This window comes from Marmota flaviventris, chromosome 2 (genome assembly GCF_047511675.1).
Source record: "Marmota flaviventris isolate mMarFla1 chromosome 2, mMarFla1.hap1, whole genome shotgun sequence".
Taxonomy (NCBI): Eukaryota; Metazoa; Chordata; class Mammalia; order Rodentia; family Sciuridae; genus Marmota; species Marmota flaviventris.
The window spans coordinates 181,071,604-181,092,491 of NC_092499.1; the positions used below are offsets into that span (position 1 = coordinate 181,071,604).

At 39.7% G+C, this 20,888-nt stretch overlaps 1 protein-coding gene across 2 annotated transcripts in view; it reads right to left on the reverse strand.

The window, feature by feature from the left end:
• Uqcc1 (ubiquinol-cytochrome c reductase complex assembly factor 1) overlaps positions 1–20,888 on the reverse strand; it is a 93,640-nt gene that overhangs the window by 43,867 nt on the left and 28,885 nt on the right. For both annotated transcript variants that reach the window (XM_071608868.1, XM_027945280.2), the window contains exons 6-7: positions 15,303–15,360; positions 173–281 (exon numbers count right to left, since the gene is read on the reverse strand). In XM_071608868.1, coding sequence (XP_071464969.1) covers positions 173–281; positions 15,303–15,360 — 167 coding nt within the window. The remainder of the gene's footprint in view (positions 1–172; positions 282–15,302; positions 15,361–20,888) is intronic.

Consider the following 20,888-nt stretch of genomic DNA (forward strand, 5'->3'; position numbering starts at 1 on the left):
CAGTCTCAATAGAGGTAGAAAAGTAACACCAGCTGAAATGCCTCTAGACATAAGGCAGCATTTTCACAGAAATCCAAAGCAAGGCCATTCTAAAACAGATAAAACCCCACACTCTAGTCAGGCAATCCCTCACCAGAGTTGTCCAGATCCAGATCTGACATCCAGCACTTACCCCCATGACTCTGCCACGCTGCTCAACATCTTCCCACATAAAATGAACTATGATACGACACATATATTTCCCACTCCGGCCTTCCTGCTTCATTCGGACTAGACACATCCTAGTGGTAGAAGACAGAGAGGCTGTTAGGCATTGTTCACACCTTACATTTACATCAGAGTGATTTTAGCAAAGGGCATCGAATCACAAAACTGGAAGTGACCTTTTTAAAAAATGTTTATTCACATACAATGCAGACTTTATAAACTGTATTAACCTTAACTGTACAGTTTGATGAATTTTTTCACAATATTATCCATGAAAGCAACACCCAGATGGACATGGGTTATTCAGAGCACCTCAGAAGGCTCCCTCACACGTGGAAGAGACCACATTTAGTTGTGAAAAGATAAGCAAATTTGAACCCTTCATTTTACTGATGGAAACAGGAATCCTAAAGAATAAAAGTAATTTTCCTGACACCACAAAGTCATCTATTTACTGAGTAAAGAACAACACTGTCCCTATAGTAGCCACTAGAAATCTGTGGCTATTGAGCACTTTAAATGTGAATAAATCCAAAGACTTCAAAGATTTAGTCCAAGAAAGAGAATAGAAAATATCCAATTTTTAAAATTGATTTCATGTTGAAATAATATTTCAGATGAGTTAAATAAAATATATTATTAATTTCATTTGTTCCTTTTTGCTTTTAAAACTCTCAGCCACTTAGGAGGCTGAGTCAGGAGGACCCCAAGGATCCCAAGTTCAAATCCAGCCTTAGCAACTTAGCAAGGCCTTACATAACTCAGTGACACCCTGTTTCTAATAAAATATTTAAAAAGGGCTGGAGATGTGGTTCAGTGGTTAAGCACCCTTGGGTTCAATCCTTGGAATAAGAAAAAAAAAACAAAACTTAGCTACTACAAAATTTTAAATTACAGGTATAGCTTGCATTGTATTTCTGTTCGATAACACTTGTCTAGAACACAGATCATAAAAAGTATTATAATTACTTTTTTTAAAGTATTAAATTGTTTCACCCACTTGATGTAAATTCCACTGAAAGCAAAGATCAAGCTTTGGTTTTTTTCAACATTGTATCTCCATGTAGAAGACATTCAATAGATATGTACTGAATAACTAAATGAATAAACACAATAAGGCCAAGCTTAGGGCCCTTTCCCTATGCCACATAGCCAGAGGGTTCTCTGCTTATAACCTCATATATGAAGATAAAAGTTATATTTTATTAACTAATAAATATTATATTTAATTATATATAAGAATATAAGCAAGATCACCAACCTCTCAAATTGGTTCCTAATTTTATAACCATACTGATTTCTACTGTCTGTCATTAATTGTTAAGTAGCTACAACAGACCAGTCACCTAAAAGACAATTCCTGCTGTAATTATGGAATGATCAGTCTAAACTGACAATTCTCTCTCTCCTAATATAATTAATCCTGCCCATTAAAATCTACTAGCAACAGCATGGTACAATGGAACGATTCCAGCCTGGCCTGCCTAAACATCTCTTTTCATGACTAAGATGGAAAAAGAAAACACACTTATCAAACTGCCAAATGACAAGAAGCTAGACAGAAAAACAAATATGCTAGATGACCCAACCATGAGCCAAAAATATTTCAAACAGGCAGTGTCAATGGCTGAAGAACAAATGCAGGGGTACAAGGATAGATGAGACACAACTACCTACATGTGAAAACATCTTACAGGTAAAGTCAACAAAATGATGATGTTGCCTCCCAATTAAAGTGATTTTAGATATAGCCATGGAACTACATCCTCAACATGCAAAGTGAGACTTTGGTTCTACTCAGCACAGATCAAGATCTATTTGGAATAGCAGAATCTACTGATTACAGTTTTGAACATTATATTTTAAGAGACAAAGGATACAGTTAGATGGAAGAATAAGTTCTGGTGTTCCACTGCACAATAGGGTGACCACAGTTAACAATAATATATTACATATTCTATGATAGTAGAAGCAAATGTGACTCCATTTTGTTTTATGACTTCATCCTGTAGAACGACCATGCCAAGTAGAAGGGTCATGACTGGGGTGATGTTCTTTTCCTACTGCTATAGAAACCTTTAAGAACACGGAACTACCTAATGGGGCATTGTTTCTGTAACTAGGATAACAGGACTCTGTTTCTGTAACTGGGTTGACTGGGCTAACTGTGATTGGTTAGGCTTCCCGCCACTTGACTGCACTCTCCCGCTTCTGTAACCTGCTTGCTTGCATTGGCTAGACCCCCGAACATTCCTTTTGCGGTTTTCAGTCTTATAAGGAGCACCCTTGCAATTGTTCAGGGCTGATCAGGGGAACAGCTTTATGTTCTGGTCAGCCACCACTAGTGTGCTTCAATAAAGGCTTGATTCGATTATACATGAGTGGTCTGGAAGTCAGTTAATGAAACCCCAGGACAAAGCTTTAACTATAACAATTCCAAACAGCTAGAAGAGAGATTTTGAATGTTCTCACCCGGAAGAAATAGTATATATATGAGGTGATGGATATGCTAATTACTCTGACTTGATAGTAATGTAACATATATCAAATTTCACATTAGAGCTGGGGCTATAGCTCAATTGGTGGAGTGCTTGCCTCACATGCACAAGGCCCTGGGTTCAATCCCTAGCACCAAAAAAAAAAATTACATTATAGCTGGGTGCAGTGGCACACACCTGTAATCCCAGTGGCTCAGGAAGCTGAGACAGGAGAATCACGAATTCAAGCTAGCCTCAGCAAAGGCGAGGCACTAAGCAACTCAGTGAGACCCTGTCTCGGAATAAAATACAAAATAGGGCTGGGGATGTGGCTCAGTGGTCGAGTAGCCCTGAGTTCAATCCCTGGTTCAAAAAAAAAGAAAACCACATTATACCCCTTAAATATGTATAATTATGTGTCAATTAAAAATAAAATAAAATTTAAAGAGAGAAAAGTAGAAGAGATGAAAGGTTAGAAGGCATCTAACTTGGAGAAAAATAGGAGAGGGGCCTTAAACATAACAGAGAAGTGACTAGACTGTTTATCCAAGAGTGTGAATTAAAACCAAGGGGTGGGCCATAGAGGGAGAAAGATTTACTCAATATTGAACAACAAGATCTAAATGACAGCTGGGCATGGAGGCTCATGCCTGTAATCTCAGCGACGTGGGAGGGTCAGACAGGAAGACTGCAAGTTCAAGGGCAGCCTCAGTAACTCAGAGAGACTCTGTCTCAAAATAAAAAACAAAAAGGGCTGAGGATGTGGTTCAGTGATTAAGTGCCGCTGGGGAAGGGGAGGGGGAGGGGGAGGGGGAGGAGGAGGAGGAGAAGAGAGAGGAGGAGGAGGAGGAGGAGACGACGGCGACGACAACTTGAATAATAGAACAAACGACTGACCTCAAAAAGTAGAGTACTTGCCCATTACTGAATAAATGTTTGTTTGGGAACACAGCTCACACAGAAGGCTGACTACCTGATCTCTAATGTGATTCAATGTTATGATTCTTTATTTGTAACCTCTAAATGTGACCCCAATTAGTGCCTAAGAAATAACACTTAGAGACAATAATGAAACAAGTTATGGAAAAAGACTGGCCTACTTTATATGATACAGGACATATTCAGAAACAAACTGGGGAAAGTTCAACAGTCCTTTCTCACAAGACTTTTCAAAAAGTTAATCAAATCACTCGTGTCAGTCTCTCACCTGAAAAGACACTGTGTGTTTTGATGCTTAAGTGTTGTCAGAGGCCAATTCATCAACACCAATAGTGAGGTAATGGAATTCTTCATTTATTTGAAAATTCTGTAGTTTGTTAATACACCTGCCCTCTGAGGTTTAAAAGGCATGGATTTTTCTCAGACCATAAACTTTCTAACTATATCAACATGGGGTGAAGTGTTTTGGGTTTCACAGCACAGCTCATTCATAGCTCTTATAGATAACAGTTGCTCAAATGATTGAAAAGATAATACAAAATAAAGACACTCTCAAGAAGGTGACTGACAATTCATCCAATGAACATAACTGAGCTCCTACTGTGTGGAGGTATATGACTGGTGTGGGTATTTCAGTGACGGGTAAAGCTAGAACCCAGCTTTCAAGGAGCAGTTTGTCTCCTTGGGGAGGTAACGTATGCCACATGCAAACAGCCCTAAAAGACAATGTGATAAGTATCCCAGGAGAAAGTGCAATGGAGTTTAAGAGGATTATTTTTGACTGGGATCAGAGAAAGCTTCATGGAAAAGGAGACATTGTACCTGGGGCTTAGAAGAATAGCTGAAGTTGGATAAGCAGAGACAAAAAAAAAAGGGGGGGGGGTGGGGGGGTGGTAGGGACTTTCTAGGACTGGGGATATAGCTCAGAGTTAGAGCATTTGCAAAACCTTGGGTTTAATCCCCAACACTGGCTTTCCAACAAATAGAATATTAAAAGCAAAGGCAGGGATATGGAAGAGGTCAGCACATGGTAAGGGAAAAATGAATACCTAGATGTGTGGGAGGGCAGGTTATAGGAAACAGGAAAATGGATCTAGAAAAGTCATGAAGGGTTTGAAATGTCCTACTAAGAAAAAGTCTAAGACTAAGGAGACCAAGGTGAGCCACTGGAAGAAGAAATGTAGTAAGTAAGATTTTGACATTCAAAACAGATGAGAGCAAATGAAAAGTTAACCCTTTCTTCCCAGCCTCAGCCCTGCAATTAAATATTAATGTCACCAGGGCTAAAAAATTACAACTTTGGTGAATATTTGCTTTAAAAGAACAATGGTAATCAGAGCTGTTGATCCAAAAACACTCACTGAAGACAGCACTGCCTTTTGAGAGATACTTAATCAGCAAAGTTTGTTATAACTGCACCTAACAGTTAAGAAAATATGAATTGAAGCCTGTAAATGCAAGGAGGGAAAATGTGAATTACTACTAAAACAATGTAGCAAATTAGTTTGATGGATATTTGATTGATACAAAACACTTTCAAATATAAAGCTCTAGAGCAAAATTTCAGCTTAAGTTTTAAACCAAACCAGGAGGGGGATAGGGTTGTAGCTCAGTGGTAGAGTACTTATTTGCCTAGCACACATGAGGCACTGGGTTCAATCCTCAGCACTACATAAAAATAAATAAAAAAAAATAAAGGTAATGTGACCATCTATAACTAAAAAAAAAAAAAAAAAAAATTAGGAATCATTTCTTCTAACAACAGCTAGTGTGTTAATGATTTCCATGAATTCTAGGAAAATAAGATCCAATCCTCAGGGCTGTTCAATCACCAGCACTATTCAGTTATCTAAAAGCTCAATTAATTTTTGCCCTAAGTTTGTGAATCACATTCTTTATGTAATGAAGGACAGAAAAATAGTCCTATTGTGAAGAACATTTGTGCTTATCCCGTTCAAGGGAAAAGCAGAGCTGAAGGTTGGGCCCACAGCTGGACAGCCAGCCTCCTGGGAAGTCCAGACAAGAGGCTGAAGGCCAATTCCTAGACTACTTGACCTTGAAGCTTATCACAGTCTACTCCTTTCTCTGTTAACAACTGTTGTGAACAGGTAATATGTGTACAAGGTAATAAAAACAAAGTCTCCTTGCTACTTTCCTCCCCCAGCAATCATAGTAACTAGTTTCTTAGGAATCCCTCCTGGGTGAATACCTATTCATCCTTTTACATAAATGGGAAGCTTCTTTTCTTTCCCTTTTTTCACAATGGCAACGTTCTACATACATTATTTTTACATTGAGAAATACCTTATATACTATCATATAAGATGGAAGTGAAGAGAGCTCAATTACAACTCTGTTTCATCCACAGATACCACAGTTGTCCCAATGGAGTCTTTTATGAACACCAGAGATAATAGATTTTTACTAATTTACAACAATCGTTAAGGTAACATCTGATCTAGGCTAAATTCAGTTCATCTGCAAATTTTCCTATTCTAAAAATGACTAAAGAAAAAAAAACTTAAATAATAAAAATGAACAAGAGCTATAATTAACAACAAAGGCAACTGTGTGCCAGACACTAGACTAAGGGCTTTGGACATGTTTCATTTAATCTTTATAATTCTATGAGGCTACTATTTCCTACAGTCTCATTTCACAGCTGAGAAAACCAAGTCCTAGTAGCCCATTCATATGTCAAAGCTGAGGTCTGAACCTACACAATATGATCCCACAGTCATATTGTGTTTGCCTTCTTGAACAACTAGAACAAACCCACCAGAACCCTTTTACTGTATTTTTTTACTTAATCCTCACAAGGGCAGTAATTTAAGTTTCAAAACAAACATCACATTAGAAATAGCATATCAGAAGAGAAAAGACTAGCTAACTTTAGGCAAGCATGTCTATAATGACAAAATATAGCCAGGCATGAGGGTGCACACCTGTAGTCCCAACTATTCAAGAGGGTGCAGTAGGAGGATCACTGGAGCTTAGGAGTTCCAGATCAGCCTGGGCAACATATGAGACCTTGTCTCAAAACAAAACAAAAAGTAACTGTTGGCTGTCTAACAGGAAAGGGGGGAAATTAAACATTTATTTGAAATACACACACATACACACAAAAATGGCACAGCAATAGAACAGGGTAAATCTACCCACTGCAACTCAAAAACAACTGTATGGCAAAATACAGTTAAGAGTTACCAGGACTGGAGCTGGAGCTCAGCAGTAGAGTGCCCCTGAGTTCAATACTCATATGGCAAAAAGTAAAAATAAAATGAGAGAGAGAGAGAGAGAGAGAATGAGGCTTGGCTGAGTATAAGAGTAGAGCACTTGCCTAGCATGCATGAGGCCCTGGGTCCAGCCCATTACTGCCCCCCCAAAAAAGTTATCAGGACAGCCTGAACCATCCAGGGAATATTAAGGCATGTTGGAAGGTGAAAGGAAAAATGATAAAACAAATTCAGAATGATTAACCCAAACAAAGACTTTAGGATTCTAGATCCCACTGCAAAATAAAGCCAACACTTGCCACATCTGACCATATAAAAACAACATTTTAAGTCATTAGTAAGCTAGCCAACAATTGAGAATACCAGGGTTGGTTTTCTTTTTTTTTTAAATGTGTGTATGTATGTGTTACCAAAGACTAAACCAAGGGGTTCACAAGTCACTGAGCTAGCTATATTCCCAGCCCTTTCTATTTTTTTATTTTGAGACAGAATCTCACTAAGGTGCCCAGGCTAGTCTTGAACTTGCAGTCCTCCTGCCTTCTGAGTCACTGGGATCCCAGGCCAAGAATACTAGCTTTAAACAAAAGAATAGAACAGCTCTACTTCATTTCATACAGTGAATGCATTTCTCATAATAAATGTGTGTTAAAGGTTGACAAGTCAAATCATATTTTGCCACTGAGTCAACTTCATAATTTCAGGACTCTTTTGGAGGGGAGTCTTCCATGCTAAAACATAAAAATTGCCCTTAAGAAGCAAAATAGAGTTGGGCATAATGGAGCACGTGAAAGATCCTAGGTTCAATTCTCAGCAGGAAAAAAAAGAATGCAAAATAAACATTAAAAAGAGATTAACAATAAGATCATAATATTAAGTAATTAATTTAATCATTCATTAACAAGTATTTACTAAGCATCTATTCTGAATATAGATTTAATCTGTGCATAAGTTATTCTCTGTTTAGGAACAATTCCAATTGCTTCTCCCAAGTTTGATGTTCTAAAACCTACAATTTATTATTGAAGTTTTAAGCTTCACAGTTCTATCCTGTCTCTCAGTGATCCCAGTGGCTCATAAATAATACTGATCTCTTTTACATATAAGGAAGGCAAACAACCCAGCTAGCAAAGTAAAGAAAAAAAAAGAGGAGTGTTCAAGCCTTCAATTTGATGGTTCCCTAATCTCTCCAAAAGGCAAAGCAGAGAGACAGGAGACAAAAGAAGAAAAACTCTTTGACTAGGAATCTCAAATAATAAAAGGCTAAAGATATTGACTTTGCCTTGTGACATAATAATAATGAGCACTATCAATAAGTCCTCTAATATAAGATTTGGTGTATTTATATTCATTGTCTCTCAATCTACATAATCATTAAACCATTATAACTGTTCCCATTTCACAGAAAAGAAAACTGAGAAGCTTAAGTAACTTAAGGTCCCACAAAGGAGAAAGGAAGAGCTACAATGAAGCCTCAGCTTCCTTCCACCCCCACAAGCCACAATGTCTCCAATACTGTTTCCTCCATTCGGTGACAGTACAACACCAGGAGTCTCTTCCCACTAAATAAGACAACTGGTAAAACAACAACACTGTCTGCAGAGTTAAAAGGAATGGGAGTATTTCCTAGCCACAACTTCCTTCCCTTGGCCTCAGACTGCAAGGGAAGAATTTCTGTTATTCTTGATGCTGACCTCCTGCCACGTATTGGCAGCTCTGAGCATCCTGTCTCACTTGCTCTGTTTGGGCGCTCTGACAATGCCAGTTGTGTTTTGGCCTTGCTTTGCCCACATGTAGTTTATGACCTGCTCCAAGGGGATTTTAATTTTGAATTCAATGAAGATCAGTGGGCGCTTGGGCAGGTTTGTCACACTGGCTGCTATGAAGGAATCCCAAAAGGGACTTTTTCACAAAGCTTGTTTCCCTTACTCTGTCACCAGCCAAGGCCAAGAAAGCAGAGCCTACATGGCCACACTCAAGCCCTAGCAGTGTGTTAATGAATGGTTCATTTATTTGTGAGTTGGCACACTGACTCTTTCCCAGGGCTATGTACATGGCTATCTCCATCTGGTTTCCTAAACTCCCTCTCCACAAAATCTAACCATTCTGTGGGGGGAGCATGGGGCAATAGACAGTCTGTAAGCAAACAGATAAGTGTCGGGGAGGCACGTTCTGGAGCCATCTCACCCAACAATGAGCCACCTCTAAGAGCTACACCTGTGGCCTGCCTGTTGGATCCACCATGAAGAACAAGCTCCTGGGTAGCAGGAACCAATGCACTTACATTATACAAAGCTGATATAGTGCTGCTGTATAGGCCTTTGATTTGGGGCAGAAGGGGGAAGCTACAGTGTGGGTATGTGAACAGAGCAACTGTGGCTGAGGGAGGGAGAAAGAGGATGCGCACATGGCCAGGGAACACCATATATGGCAGGTCTGGATTGCTGGAATCTGGCAGGAGCCTAAATGCCCTACAACTACATCAAAACTGCCTTGGTGGTTTTAAAGAGCCCCCTGCAAAAGCTGCCAGCATCTGCCTGGGCAGTTCTCTAGCTGGACTGAGTCTGGCACTCATCTGCTTCCCAACCCTTCCCATCCCCACAATTTACTTCCTTCTCTTCTTTCCCAGAGGCTTCTTCACTTTAGCTTATAAAATATTCTGGTGTTTCCCCATCTTAAAATAAAAAGCAACAAAATGCTTTCCTACCATCCCTCTAGTGATCATCTTCTCATCTTACTTTGTTACTTGAGACTTCTTTTTTTTTCATACTTAAACCATCTTTATTTACAAAACACTATCATAAGAATTAGAGTTCCATTTGGCTTCAATTGGAGCAAAAGTATAGTCACTTACTTAAGTAAAAGCAGTTACTTAAAAACTAAAAATGAGAGATAAGTCAAATTCCTTTTGAAGAGAGAGCAAAAACATCAGGTTTCTTGTTGTGGTTCTGGATGTTGAGTAGTAGGCTCATTTGCAGGTGGAAGGAACCATGCATGGAACTTACTTCTACTTTCAGAATGCAGGGGTGGGGGGAGCAAATCCAGCTCTTGGGGGAAGGTCGTGAGGAAAACACCTCCCTGCATAGACATTTCGCATTGGAAATGGAGGGGGTGGTGGGCCTGGTGGAAAATAATCTCCGGTGCTCCATACCTGTTTCCTGGAGGAGGTGGAGGAAAAAAAGGTCCTCTTGTCATGAACTGACTCCTTGGGTCTACTGGAAACAAGGCACCTCTGACTGGAAGGAAAGGTGCAAAAACAGAGCCAGAGCCAGTTGCTTGGTTTTCAGCAGGGAGAGGTGACTCAGGCACATCAGAGTCCCAGAGATCGTCTATGGTCTCCTCTCTACTGGATTGCCTTTGTGAAGACATAGGCCCATCCCCTTTATCCAAAGGAGGCATATTAGAACTTCTGAGTTCTGTTGGTCCCGATGGTCTACCACAATTTGACCTTGCCTTTGTACAGGAAGATGTGGATCAGAAGAATATGGTTGGCCTGGCGGAGGGATTATCATCTTGCGGGCCTGTTCCCATGAAGGTGACAGGGGCCCAGTGCCAGAAGGTACTCTCTGAAGATCAGTGAACCTATCACAGCTGGATTCTCTTCTTTCACTGCTAGTCGGATGGTCCAGAGGATTCTCCGGGCCCTTTGAGCCTCTTCCTCCTCCCATTGGAGCCAAAGGTGAGAGTGTGAGTGGACCCTTCTTTTCCAAATGGTTAGGTCTCCTTTCAGATGAAGGCCACCCCAATGGTGAGGGCCCATTTGGGGAAGGCTTTCTGCCCAATTCTGAGTTGGAAAATCCAGTGCATGATATGGATCTTTTTCTACAGAAACTTCTTAAAAAGTAGTTTACAATGACTTATTCCCATCCTAATAACTCCTCAAGCTCATATCCTGTGGTTCTAGCCCCCAGAAGGCCAATGCAAAAGTTCTTAACCAGTTCAGGCATTTCCCTGTGCTCCCATGTGATCTGTACTATAGGATCCCCATATCATTTTCAGGATTTACCAAGATACAGAAGTACAGTGCCTGCCATATAGCTTGGGATCAATAAGTGCCTACTATTCTGTTCACATTCAGAGTAAGAGACCCCCAGCCGCTTGGCCACCAAGAGAGGACACTGAAGCAGGAATCAAAGCATTGCAGATGGAGCAGTTCACATAGTTAGCTTTGGATTTGTCTTAGATATTCCACTCTGATTAAGTGGACTGTGAGAAATCCACAATTTCCAAAACTGTCTTCTCATTTGTAAATGAGGAAATTGAACTAGATCTGTGGGGTTTTTTGGTTTGTTTGATTTTGTGCTGCTGGGGATCAAACCCAGGGCCTAGTGCATACAAGGCAAGCACTCTACCAACTGAGCAATATCCCCAGCCCCTAGATCTGTAGTTTTTAAAGTATCATATCCCCAGCCCCTGGGTCTGTAGTTTTTAAAGTATCATCTGAGTTTCCATGGAGGTACTTAAGGGTCCTTTATAGTAAGCATGTTGTACAGATATGAAGTCCACCTCCTTCAACCCAAGTAGCAATCCTTTTATCTATTTATATAACTATGATTGAGCATAAGATTTCATTTTTAAAAAGAACTCTGCTAGTAAGAAGTTTGAAAACCAGTAGATCCCTCCACCTGGAGTGCTTTCTCATCCACTCTTTCATTTACTTCTACTCATCCTTTAAGTGTCAGTGTAAATGTCACCTTTGCAGTGAAGTTCTCCCAAATACACACCCCAATTAAATTATGTTAGGGAAATAGGTACTAAGATACAGTTAGAAAGGAACAAGTTCTGTTGTGCTATTACACAGTAGGATGACTAGAGATAATAGTAATAAACTATAGATTTTAAAAAACTAGAAGAGGGATGGTGATGTAGCTCAGTGGTATGATGCTTGCCTAGAGAGCATGAGGCCCTGAGTATGATCCCTGCAACACACAAGCTAAAAGAAAGGATTTTAAAAGTTTTCACCATAAAGAAATGATAAATGGATAAATGTTTGAGAGATATGCTTAACCTGATTTAAACATTATACAACATATACATGTAGTATATCAAAATCATGCATACATGTAGGTATCAAAGTAGAACATTAATGTGTATGTACAACTTTTATGTTTTAATATATCAGTTAAAACAAATTTAATTTTTTAAAATGGAAAAAAATGTACAAAAGGAACAAGAAGAGGAACTAACTTCAGAGGGAAGGGAAAGCTTCAAAGGGAAGATAACACCTTAACTGGATATTAAAGGAAAAACTAGAATTTGTCAAGTGGAGGGAAGAAAGGAGAAGGGCCTTTCACAGAGAAGAAATTTGCAGAACGGCACCAATTGAGAGTAGTAGAAGCAGCACATCTGCTGGGACAGAAATGCCATGTTAAAAAACTTGAGAGAGGAGGGGGATCCAAGTTGGAATGAGAAGACCATGGAATGGGGAAAGGGAAGCCAGAAGCCAAATAAAATATCAGAGATTACCCAACACTGTAAAGGTAAGTTTTATAAAACTTTACTCTAAGATACCTGTATGCACTGTGGGTCACAAAGTAAAATGCATGTAACTACGGCTCAGGGTCAAAAAAAGTTTGAATTAGGTGATAGGTAAAGGGGTGGGAAGGAAAAGTCAAGAATTGCAGGTTTTTGGTATGGACACCTGAATGGATTCACAATGCCACTGGCCATGATAAGGAAAAGAGGAGGAGGGGTGCTTTTATCAGGTCCTCATAGGGATGCTGGATAACTCAGCAGCCTAGCAGTTTTTCAGCAGCCACGGTCAATTCTAATCTTGTTCAGCAAAGACAATGGACACATAGTCACTACGACTGCAAGCTCACATGAATACACAACTGATAACGACCTTCTAGGAACTGGAAGGGTCCCAGTCCTAAATCCCAATTCACAGAAAAAGCATCTACTCTTCTTCCAGAGACCTAACAGGATGTGAGAAATTCTGTCCCTAGTCTAGGAGTCTACAGGGAACCATCACCCTTGGGAACACAAACAAGCACTCTGGAAAGTCTGCTACCAGGATATTTTTATTTATTAGGAGTTTGGTTTTGGTCTTGTTTGAGAGGGCTAGGGAAGTCTTTCTATTTTTATGACTGTTTTCAAAGCTTCCCCACCTCTCCTTCATAGCCCTACCTCCAAGAGGTATTTCAATCCCCATACCTCTAGCAAGTCTACTGAGCCCTAAAATTTGGAAATTGGCTATTCCTTGCTTACACTCCTGGAGCCTCAAGCAAAGAGGACAGAGCTCAAAGAACAACTTCTCTATAGATTTGAGATAGATCCATCACTCCTGTATCTCTTAGAGAGTTCTCCAATTCTTCTTGGAGGCTCACAGCACAATTGGTAGCATTTGATGACTTTTATGGTGACCTTTCCACTACATTCCTCCCCAAACTGGCTGCCCTCAAACATTCCATATTCTTGTATGTGTTCTGGCTTTTGCTCCTGATAATCTCTAACCTAACATGCCCTCCCTTGCTCTGACAGAAATTCTACTCCCACTTTGTGGCATATCTCAAATATTACCTCTGCTATTGAGCTACCCTTTATCCAATGCCCCTCTGACTTGCTGCATCCAAATCTGGATTTGTGTACCACAGCACCTGCTTGTGCCCTGGACACAGCACTCTATTATCATCCAGTATGGACTGTGTATCATCCAGTTTGATCCCATACTTTGTCTGCTTCCCACTGAACTAAAGTTTCTTGAACACAGATATTAAAGCCTTTCCAACACCCCATGGTCTTGAACACATAGTAGGTCCTAAGCTACTGATTCATTCCACCAACACCTGCAGATAATCAAAACTAAAGGCAAGGGAGAGGGTAAAAGGGAGAACAAGTGTAGATCTGAAGCGGAAAGCCTCCCTCCCCTGCTTAACTGGTGGTGGTACACCCACTCCTCTGTGAAATTTAACCAGCCTCAGTAATGAAGGCTCAGTAAGCATAGTTTGGAAATTTTAAAGAACTACAAGTGGTTTCAAGGTTCTCCCAGCTGCTGTTAGTCAGGTATTGACCTTGGGATGTGGTCATAGGGATTATATATTTTATTTTGCCATCCACTCCCTCTACCAACTTTGATACCCCTAGCTATATGAGCAATAAAGAGTCTTTTATACAGGGTCTGAATATTATCTTTGAGCTCCTCTGGGAACAGTTTAGCCTTCTCTCAACCCTCCCACCTTTCCAGTGAGTAATTCTACAGTACCACCTCTGCAGTCCTCGGCTCTTGAAAAAGTAGTTTTCCTCTCACTATATCCAGCTTCCCTTCCACACCCTCTTCCTAACCTTCACCGTAAAGAGCAGAGGAAGACAGTGTGCCTTCTCAGCCACCTAAAAGCCATAGCACATTTCAAAGAATAACAGGTAAAGCTAGGAAGGGATTTGATATTGCAGCTTTCTCTGTGATCCCAACATCACTACTTATTCACATTTATTACAGAACTTAGCCATTTCAAATTATAACAGATCATTTTACATGTTTTAGTCTCCCCTATTACACTGTGAGATTCTTGAGAATCCAAGCAAAGTGTTCAGGACATAGTGCATTCAATAAACTAACAACTCAAGAAAAAATAACACAAAATAAAATGCCACCCTAGGCACCTTAGCCAAACTCAGTGATGGTGTGAGTTTAAACGAAACATTTCAGAAGTGATCAAAACCAAAAAGTCTTTATATAGTAGTGAGCAATGTGATGCAAGGCTCAGCTGAAGGCAATTTCAAACAAGGGTCCTTTTGACAGGGCGGCCATTGCCCACGTTCCTCAGATACTATGGTCAAAGTAGTAAACGTGGTTCTCCAGAATGTACTTCCCAAAGATCTGGCAGTTTGAAAATACATTCCCCAGCCCCCACTTCAACGACTCCTATATCCCTCTGACCTTTAATACTGTGTAACAGTAGATGAAAAATTGATTTTCTTTGGCTACTTATTTCATACCTGAAGAAAAAATATACTGTTTAAGGTGTCAAATATTTTTACACGCAACAAACCTGGCATGAATCTAACCTGTATGCACATTTTGGAGGTACAGGCGTAAATGTCAGTGCTATAATTTGTTATAGGGTTTCTGATGACCAGCAGTGAAAATGACCACGGTTTCTCACAATTCAAACCACTTTTACGTAAATGTGAACTTTTCCTAAAACAGCCAAGGGAGAGAACTTTCCATCCAAGCTCATAGAGTCCCTTAGAGATACTGATAGCATTGTTCACTGGGTTAGGTGTTCTTTCAAAAAAATCCTACAAATATTAGTTTCTTTCTGGGCCTATGCTTTGACCTTTAATAAAAATGTGCTTCAAGACACCAGTTATTAAAATGAAAGGAACAATTTTTCATGTCTGAACAACTGCCATTTCACATAATCAGGCCCTCAGAAGACCATACCTTACAAGTCAACAGTGTTTAAAAAAAAAAATGGTTACTTCATTTAAATTGCTCACTTACCAAACATGAAGTAGGGTTATAAGAAACCATGAATTGAAAGTATCAGGCATCTGGCACCCTAGAAAATAATAATAAAGCATAAATGTGAGAATTTAGATGAAGCATATTAATTATATTTAAAATACTGGTAAAGGTTTGTTCAATGAAAATATTTGGCAGTGTAGTACTCTCAGATTATGCTACTGCAGAGAAGAGCGGTGGAAACATAAGGCAAGACCATGGGCTGAAAGAGTACTGCATACAGTAGTCCAGCTTTCTAGTTTTAGCCTTTGCTATGTGGCCTTGGGCAAATCATGTCCTCCCTCTCAGTCTCAGTTTTCTCATTTTGCACAAGGTGGCCTAGAGTAGTCCCTAGGATACCCTCCAACTTCCACATGATTCTATAGTATTTTCCCTTCCTGGGCTTGAATTCTTTTTTTTTTTTTTTTTTTTAAATAAGCACTCTACTGACTAAGCTATATTCTCAGCCCTGATCTGTAATCTTTTTTTTTTTTTTTTTAAATATTTTATTTACATTTTAGTTTTCGGCAGACACAACATCTTTTGTTTGTATGTGGTGCTGAGGATCGAACCCGGGCCTAACCCATGCCAGGGGAGCGCGCTACCACTTGAGCCATATCCCCAGCCCCATGGGCTTGAATTCTAAAAATCTAAGCGAAGACCACCTCCCCTACTCTACTCAAATATCATCTTTTTTTCACTGTAGCCCTACTGAGAAATTTAAGCCTTTCTGGTCTCCTTTTCCTATCTTCTTTAAGGTGACCCAGTGGTGTGGTCATGGTTATACCTAACGATTTACCCAAATAACCAGGAGAAAAAAGTGGGATTCTTGAGAGTTGTAGCTGAACAAGAAAGCAGATTTTACCTAATCAAAGGCTTTCATCACCCCCAGGAATGACAAAACTGGGAGAGCTTCTTCTTGGTTTCAGATCCCACAAATCAGATCTGTGATCAAACATCCAAGCCTCTCAATTCTTAGATCTCTAAAATGTTTCTGGCTGGAAAAGGGATCTCCCACTGAATGTGCCCTCCTTATTACATGACAAGGAGAAAAGTTGGAGCAAAAGGATGAAGAAGCAAGAGAATCTGAGAAATGTGGACACTTCTGGCAGAGTCTATCCTTTGGAGCAATGACTCAAGAAAGAAGTCGAATTCTCTTTCGGCTATTGATGAGGTATACAATGACTAAATGATAATGAATAGGGATCACTTGGAGATAAAAACATAGGCATGATCCTTTGAGGTACACCACCAATACTAATAAGGAGCAGAAATTCACTGTGGGTTTACTATGTGCCAGACATTATGTGCTTCACATGTATTAGCTCAACCAATCCTCCCAACAACCCTATTAGGTAAGAATTTATATTATCCTCATTTGACAGGTGAGAAAACTTAGAGAGATTAAGATAATTGCTCAAAGTCATATAGCCATGAAATAAGACACCTGGCATCAAATTCACATCTGCTTGATTCCAAATACTATGCTCTTTTTGGTGGGGAGGGTGTGTGTGTTGTACAGGAAATTGAATCCAAGAGCTCTACCATGGAGCTATATCCCCAACCCTTTTTATTTTTTATTTTGAGACAGGGTCTCACTAAATTGCCCAGGCTGACCTTAAATTGGTAACCCACCTGCCTCTGCCTCCGGAGTCACTGGGATTACAAGCATGCACCACAATGCCTGGCCCAAATACTGTGTTTTTAATTGCTACTCTAACTGCCTAAGAAGGGAAACCAACATCCAACAGGGCTCATGCTACATGCCAGGTCTACTACTAGTCATCTTAATATATTATCACACTTAATCCTCACTTTAACCCTGGAGGGAAGCATTGTAATCCTCTCTTTAGAGGTGAGGAAACAGACTCAGAAAGGCTAAGTGACTTGCGGGCAGCCACAATATTAAGATGCTAGTGGCAGGGCTGGGGTTTGAATCCAGGTCTGTCACTAAGTGACACCAAAATACTCTGGAGAGCCTACTGGGAGGTGCCCTGCAGCTGTCAAGTGGACTTCCTCTCTGAGCCCAGCAGGAGGGAGGTGAAGGCTGGCCTGGCCAGGCTCAGCTATTAAGACACACGCCATCTGAGAGTGGGCCAACAGCCCTCCACCTAGAACCAGAATAGCCCTGAGAAACTCTCAAGCCTGGATCTGAAGTTGGGTCTTTTCTTGGATGCTAGAACAAAACATTAAAAAGAAAAGTTTTCTTGGAAGTCTGTCTTTCAATCTGGAAAATGAAATTTGGCTGCTTCTAAAGGACAATCTGTTCAACTGCTAACTCTACATCAAAGCTTCTCAGCAGCCTCCAGGAGCCTTTCCAATTTTCTCAGAGAGGGAATCAGCACTTAGACTGGAAAGCACAGACAGACAGACAGGCCAGCAGCTGGACCTGGGTCACAATTTCCCCTTCTTGGGGTCAGCTCAGGGCTGAGGATGAGAAGAGAGCTGGTACATGATTGAGTCCTTGTACCCACTGGTGTTGAAACAGAAACCCACAGAGAAAAGCCCTAAAAAATAACACCAATGAAGGCTGACTGTGAGCAACACAAAAGTACAGCAGATTCTTTAGCTCGACCAAAAGTCCTTACATACTTCAAAATTAAAACCTGCAAAAGCCTTTGCAATGATCACATTCCAATAGCGCATATATGGAGCATTATTTTCTGAGACTAGGTACACTTCCTTTCTTTACACCAAGTTAAAAAAAAATTAAATAATCCATTACTGTTGAAGGAAGGCAGTATTAACACATTTTAATATGGGGTCAGGTTGGGTACTTTTAATCCCAGCAGCTCGGGAGGTTGAGGCAGGAGGATCACAAGTTCAAGGCCAGCCTCAGCAATGGCAAAGCGCTAAACAACTCAGTGAGACCCTGTCTCTAAATAAAATACAAAATACGGCTGGGGATGTGGCTCAGTGGTCAAGTGCCCCTGAGTTCAATCCCCAGTACAAAAATAAATAAATTATACACACACACACACACACACAGAGTCAGACTGTATGGTTCAAAACCTTGACTCTTTCCCTTACTTACTACATGACTCTGGGTTAAGTTACTTAGCCTCTCAGTGCCTCAGCTGTCTTCTCTGTATAAATGGGGAGAATAAGATAACCTACCTTAAACAGTCTTTGTGAGGATTCAATTAGCTAAGGCCTATAAAATGTTTAATGAAATGGTTTGTATTTAATAGGCACTCAAAAATACTTGTTATTGTTTTACAATGAATTATTTAAATATTAGGGTTTAAATTATCTTTGAAAATCCTTACTAATAGTTAAGATTGCATCAAAAAAATGACAGGGGTGAACCTTGACTGAGTTTTGAACTAAGAACTTATTAATTAAGGCTTCTCCTCTCCAAGGTAATCAGCTTCTTAAGGACTAATGACAAAAACTCTGCAGGCAATGGTGTGGGATTAAATAAGTTTTACTGATTGGCCACCTCTACTCTAGAGGGTTTTTTTTTTTTTTTTTTTTTTTCCGTACGGGGGATTGAACTTAGGGGCACTCAACCACTGAGCCATATCCCCAGCCTTATTTTTTTTTTTTAAGAGACAGGATCTCACTGAATTGCCCAGTGCCTCACTTTTTGCTGAGGCTGGCTTTGAACTTAAGATCCTCCTGCCTTAGCCTCCTAAACCACTAGGATTACAAGCATGCACCACGTCGCCAGGCCAAACTGCTCTTAGTAGAACTGATCTCCTAACACCAGTCAGAAAACTGCCATGTATTGTAGGCATGCTGCTCACTTATGATGGGCAAGGGGCATTATTCAAACATCTTAGAAACAAAAGCAGTTGCTCATATTAGAAACAACAGTAGCTGAAAAAAAATTTTTCATTTTAACACTTGTTATAAAAAATGTGCTGCATAGAGAGAGGCTGGGGTTGTGGCTCAGCAGTACAGCGCTGGCCTCACACAGGCACCACATAAAAATAAATAAATAAAATAAAGGTACTGTGTCCAACTACCACTAAAAAATATTTTTTTTAAAATGTGCTGCTTTCCAATATTTATGAATTCTCTAAACATCCATTTTTTATAAACTTCTGACAATAATTTTGTAATCAGAGAAGAAAATCTATTTATTTTCAACAATTAAATTCAATTAGACTTAAAAAAGAATGAAAGAAAAGAAATAACAGAAGCTACTAAGGTATCTTATCACTCAGAATCCCCAATATCTAACTCTCTAGATTTAAACCTACGAACACCAAGGCTGTGAAATGACAGAGAGTCTGTAACTCTTTTGTGAGAGACAGTCCAGGAGTTTGACAGGCATAACATATTGTGAGTAAACAACTCACTAACATATAATCCTTAAGAAAGGGCTCTAGCTTCACTTTTGCTGAGGAAGGATAATGCTGGCCAGTTGCCTGAGGCTCTCAAGTCTCAGGACTCTAAAAGGTAAGCCCTACAAAATCAAACATCAGAGTGAACAATGGCCAATGTAAAGGTGTGACAGGATATGTGTTTGTGTTTGTGTGTGTGTGTGAGTGTGTGTGTGTGTGTTTCCTTTTCTGATTCTAAACTTGCCTGGCCTACTCTATAGAATCCAAGGGACAAGAAATTCTCATTATTTTAAAGATTTTTTTTTTTAATCTTTTGCCTCCAGATGGTACTTTCCAAATTTGCTCCCTTTTTATTCACTAGCCGTACTTGAAACCACTTTGGTTTGATTTTAAAACTTAACCTACCCATGAATGATAAAGATGAGCATACTACAAATGAACTACTATTGGTCTTTAAAGGCAATTTTCTAAGTCTTAGAAAATCTTAGACCCTAGAGAGGTGTCACTGAAATATTTACTGACACCTTAGACAACTATATTGAATGACAAAGCTAAGACAAAGCCCGCTGACATATATACACTATAGCATATAGAAACAGTTTATACAACACTAACACACATCTCACAGATGTGGCTCTCATTGAAATATAATCAAGTATGCTGGGTGCAGTGGCACATGCCTATAATCCCAGTGCCTTGGGAGGCTAAGGCAGGACGATCACAAATTCAAGGCCAGCCTCAGCAATTTAGTGAGTTCCTAAGCAATTTGGCAAGACCTTATCTCAAAAAACAAAAAGGGCTAGGGATGTGGTTCAGAGGTAAAGCATCTGGGTTCAATCCCTAGTACCAACATAATAGTAAAACTATTAATATAGATCACAATTCCTAACTTGCAGTTATATTCATTCACAGGCAATGTTACAGTGGGAAAATCTCTAGATTTTAAGAAAGACAACACAGGTACAAGGCCTGGCTCTCAACTGTTTCTGAAAACAAGACAAAAATAAACTTTTCTTAAGTTTGTAGTTTACAACAGGCTATGAATTGAAACTTGACATATTAACTTAGATATGTAATAATAATCTTATTATTCGACACTATAATACAATATAATATAATAGCTAAAGAACCTTCAATAATGAGGAGCTTATTAAAACAAAATAGCTAGTAAACATTCTTTTAAATTAAGTATACTAAATTTAAGTTATTTGTTGAATAAAATAATAATAGATATCTGAGGATGAAGTTTTTATTCAAAAGAGCAGCCAGATATGGTGGCACACACCTGAAATCT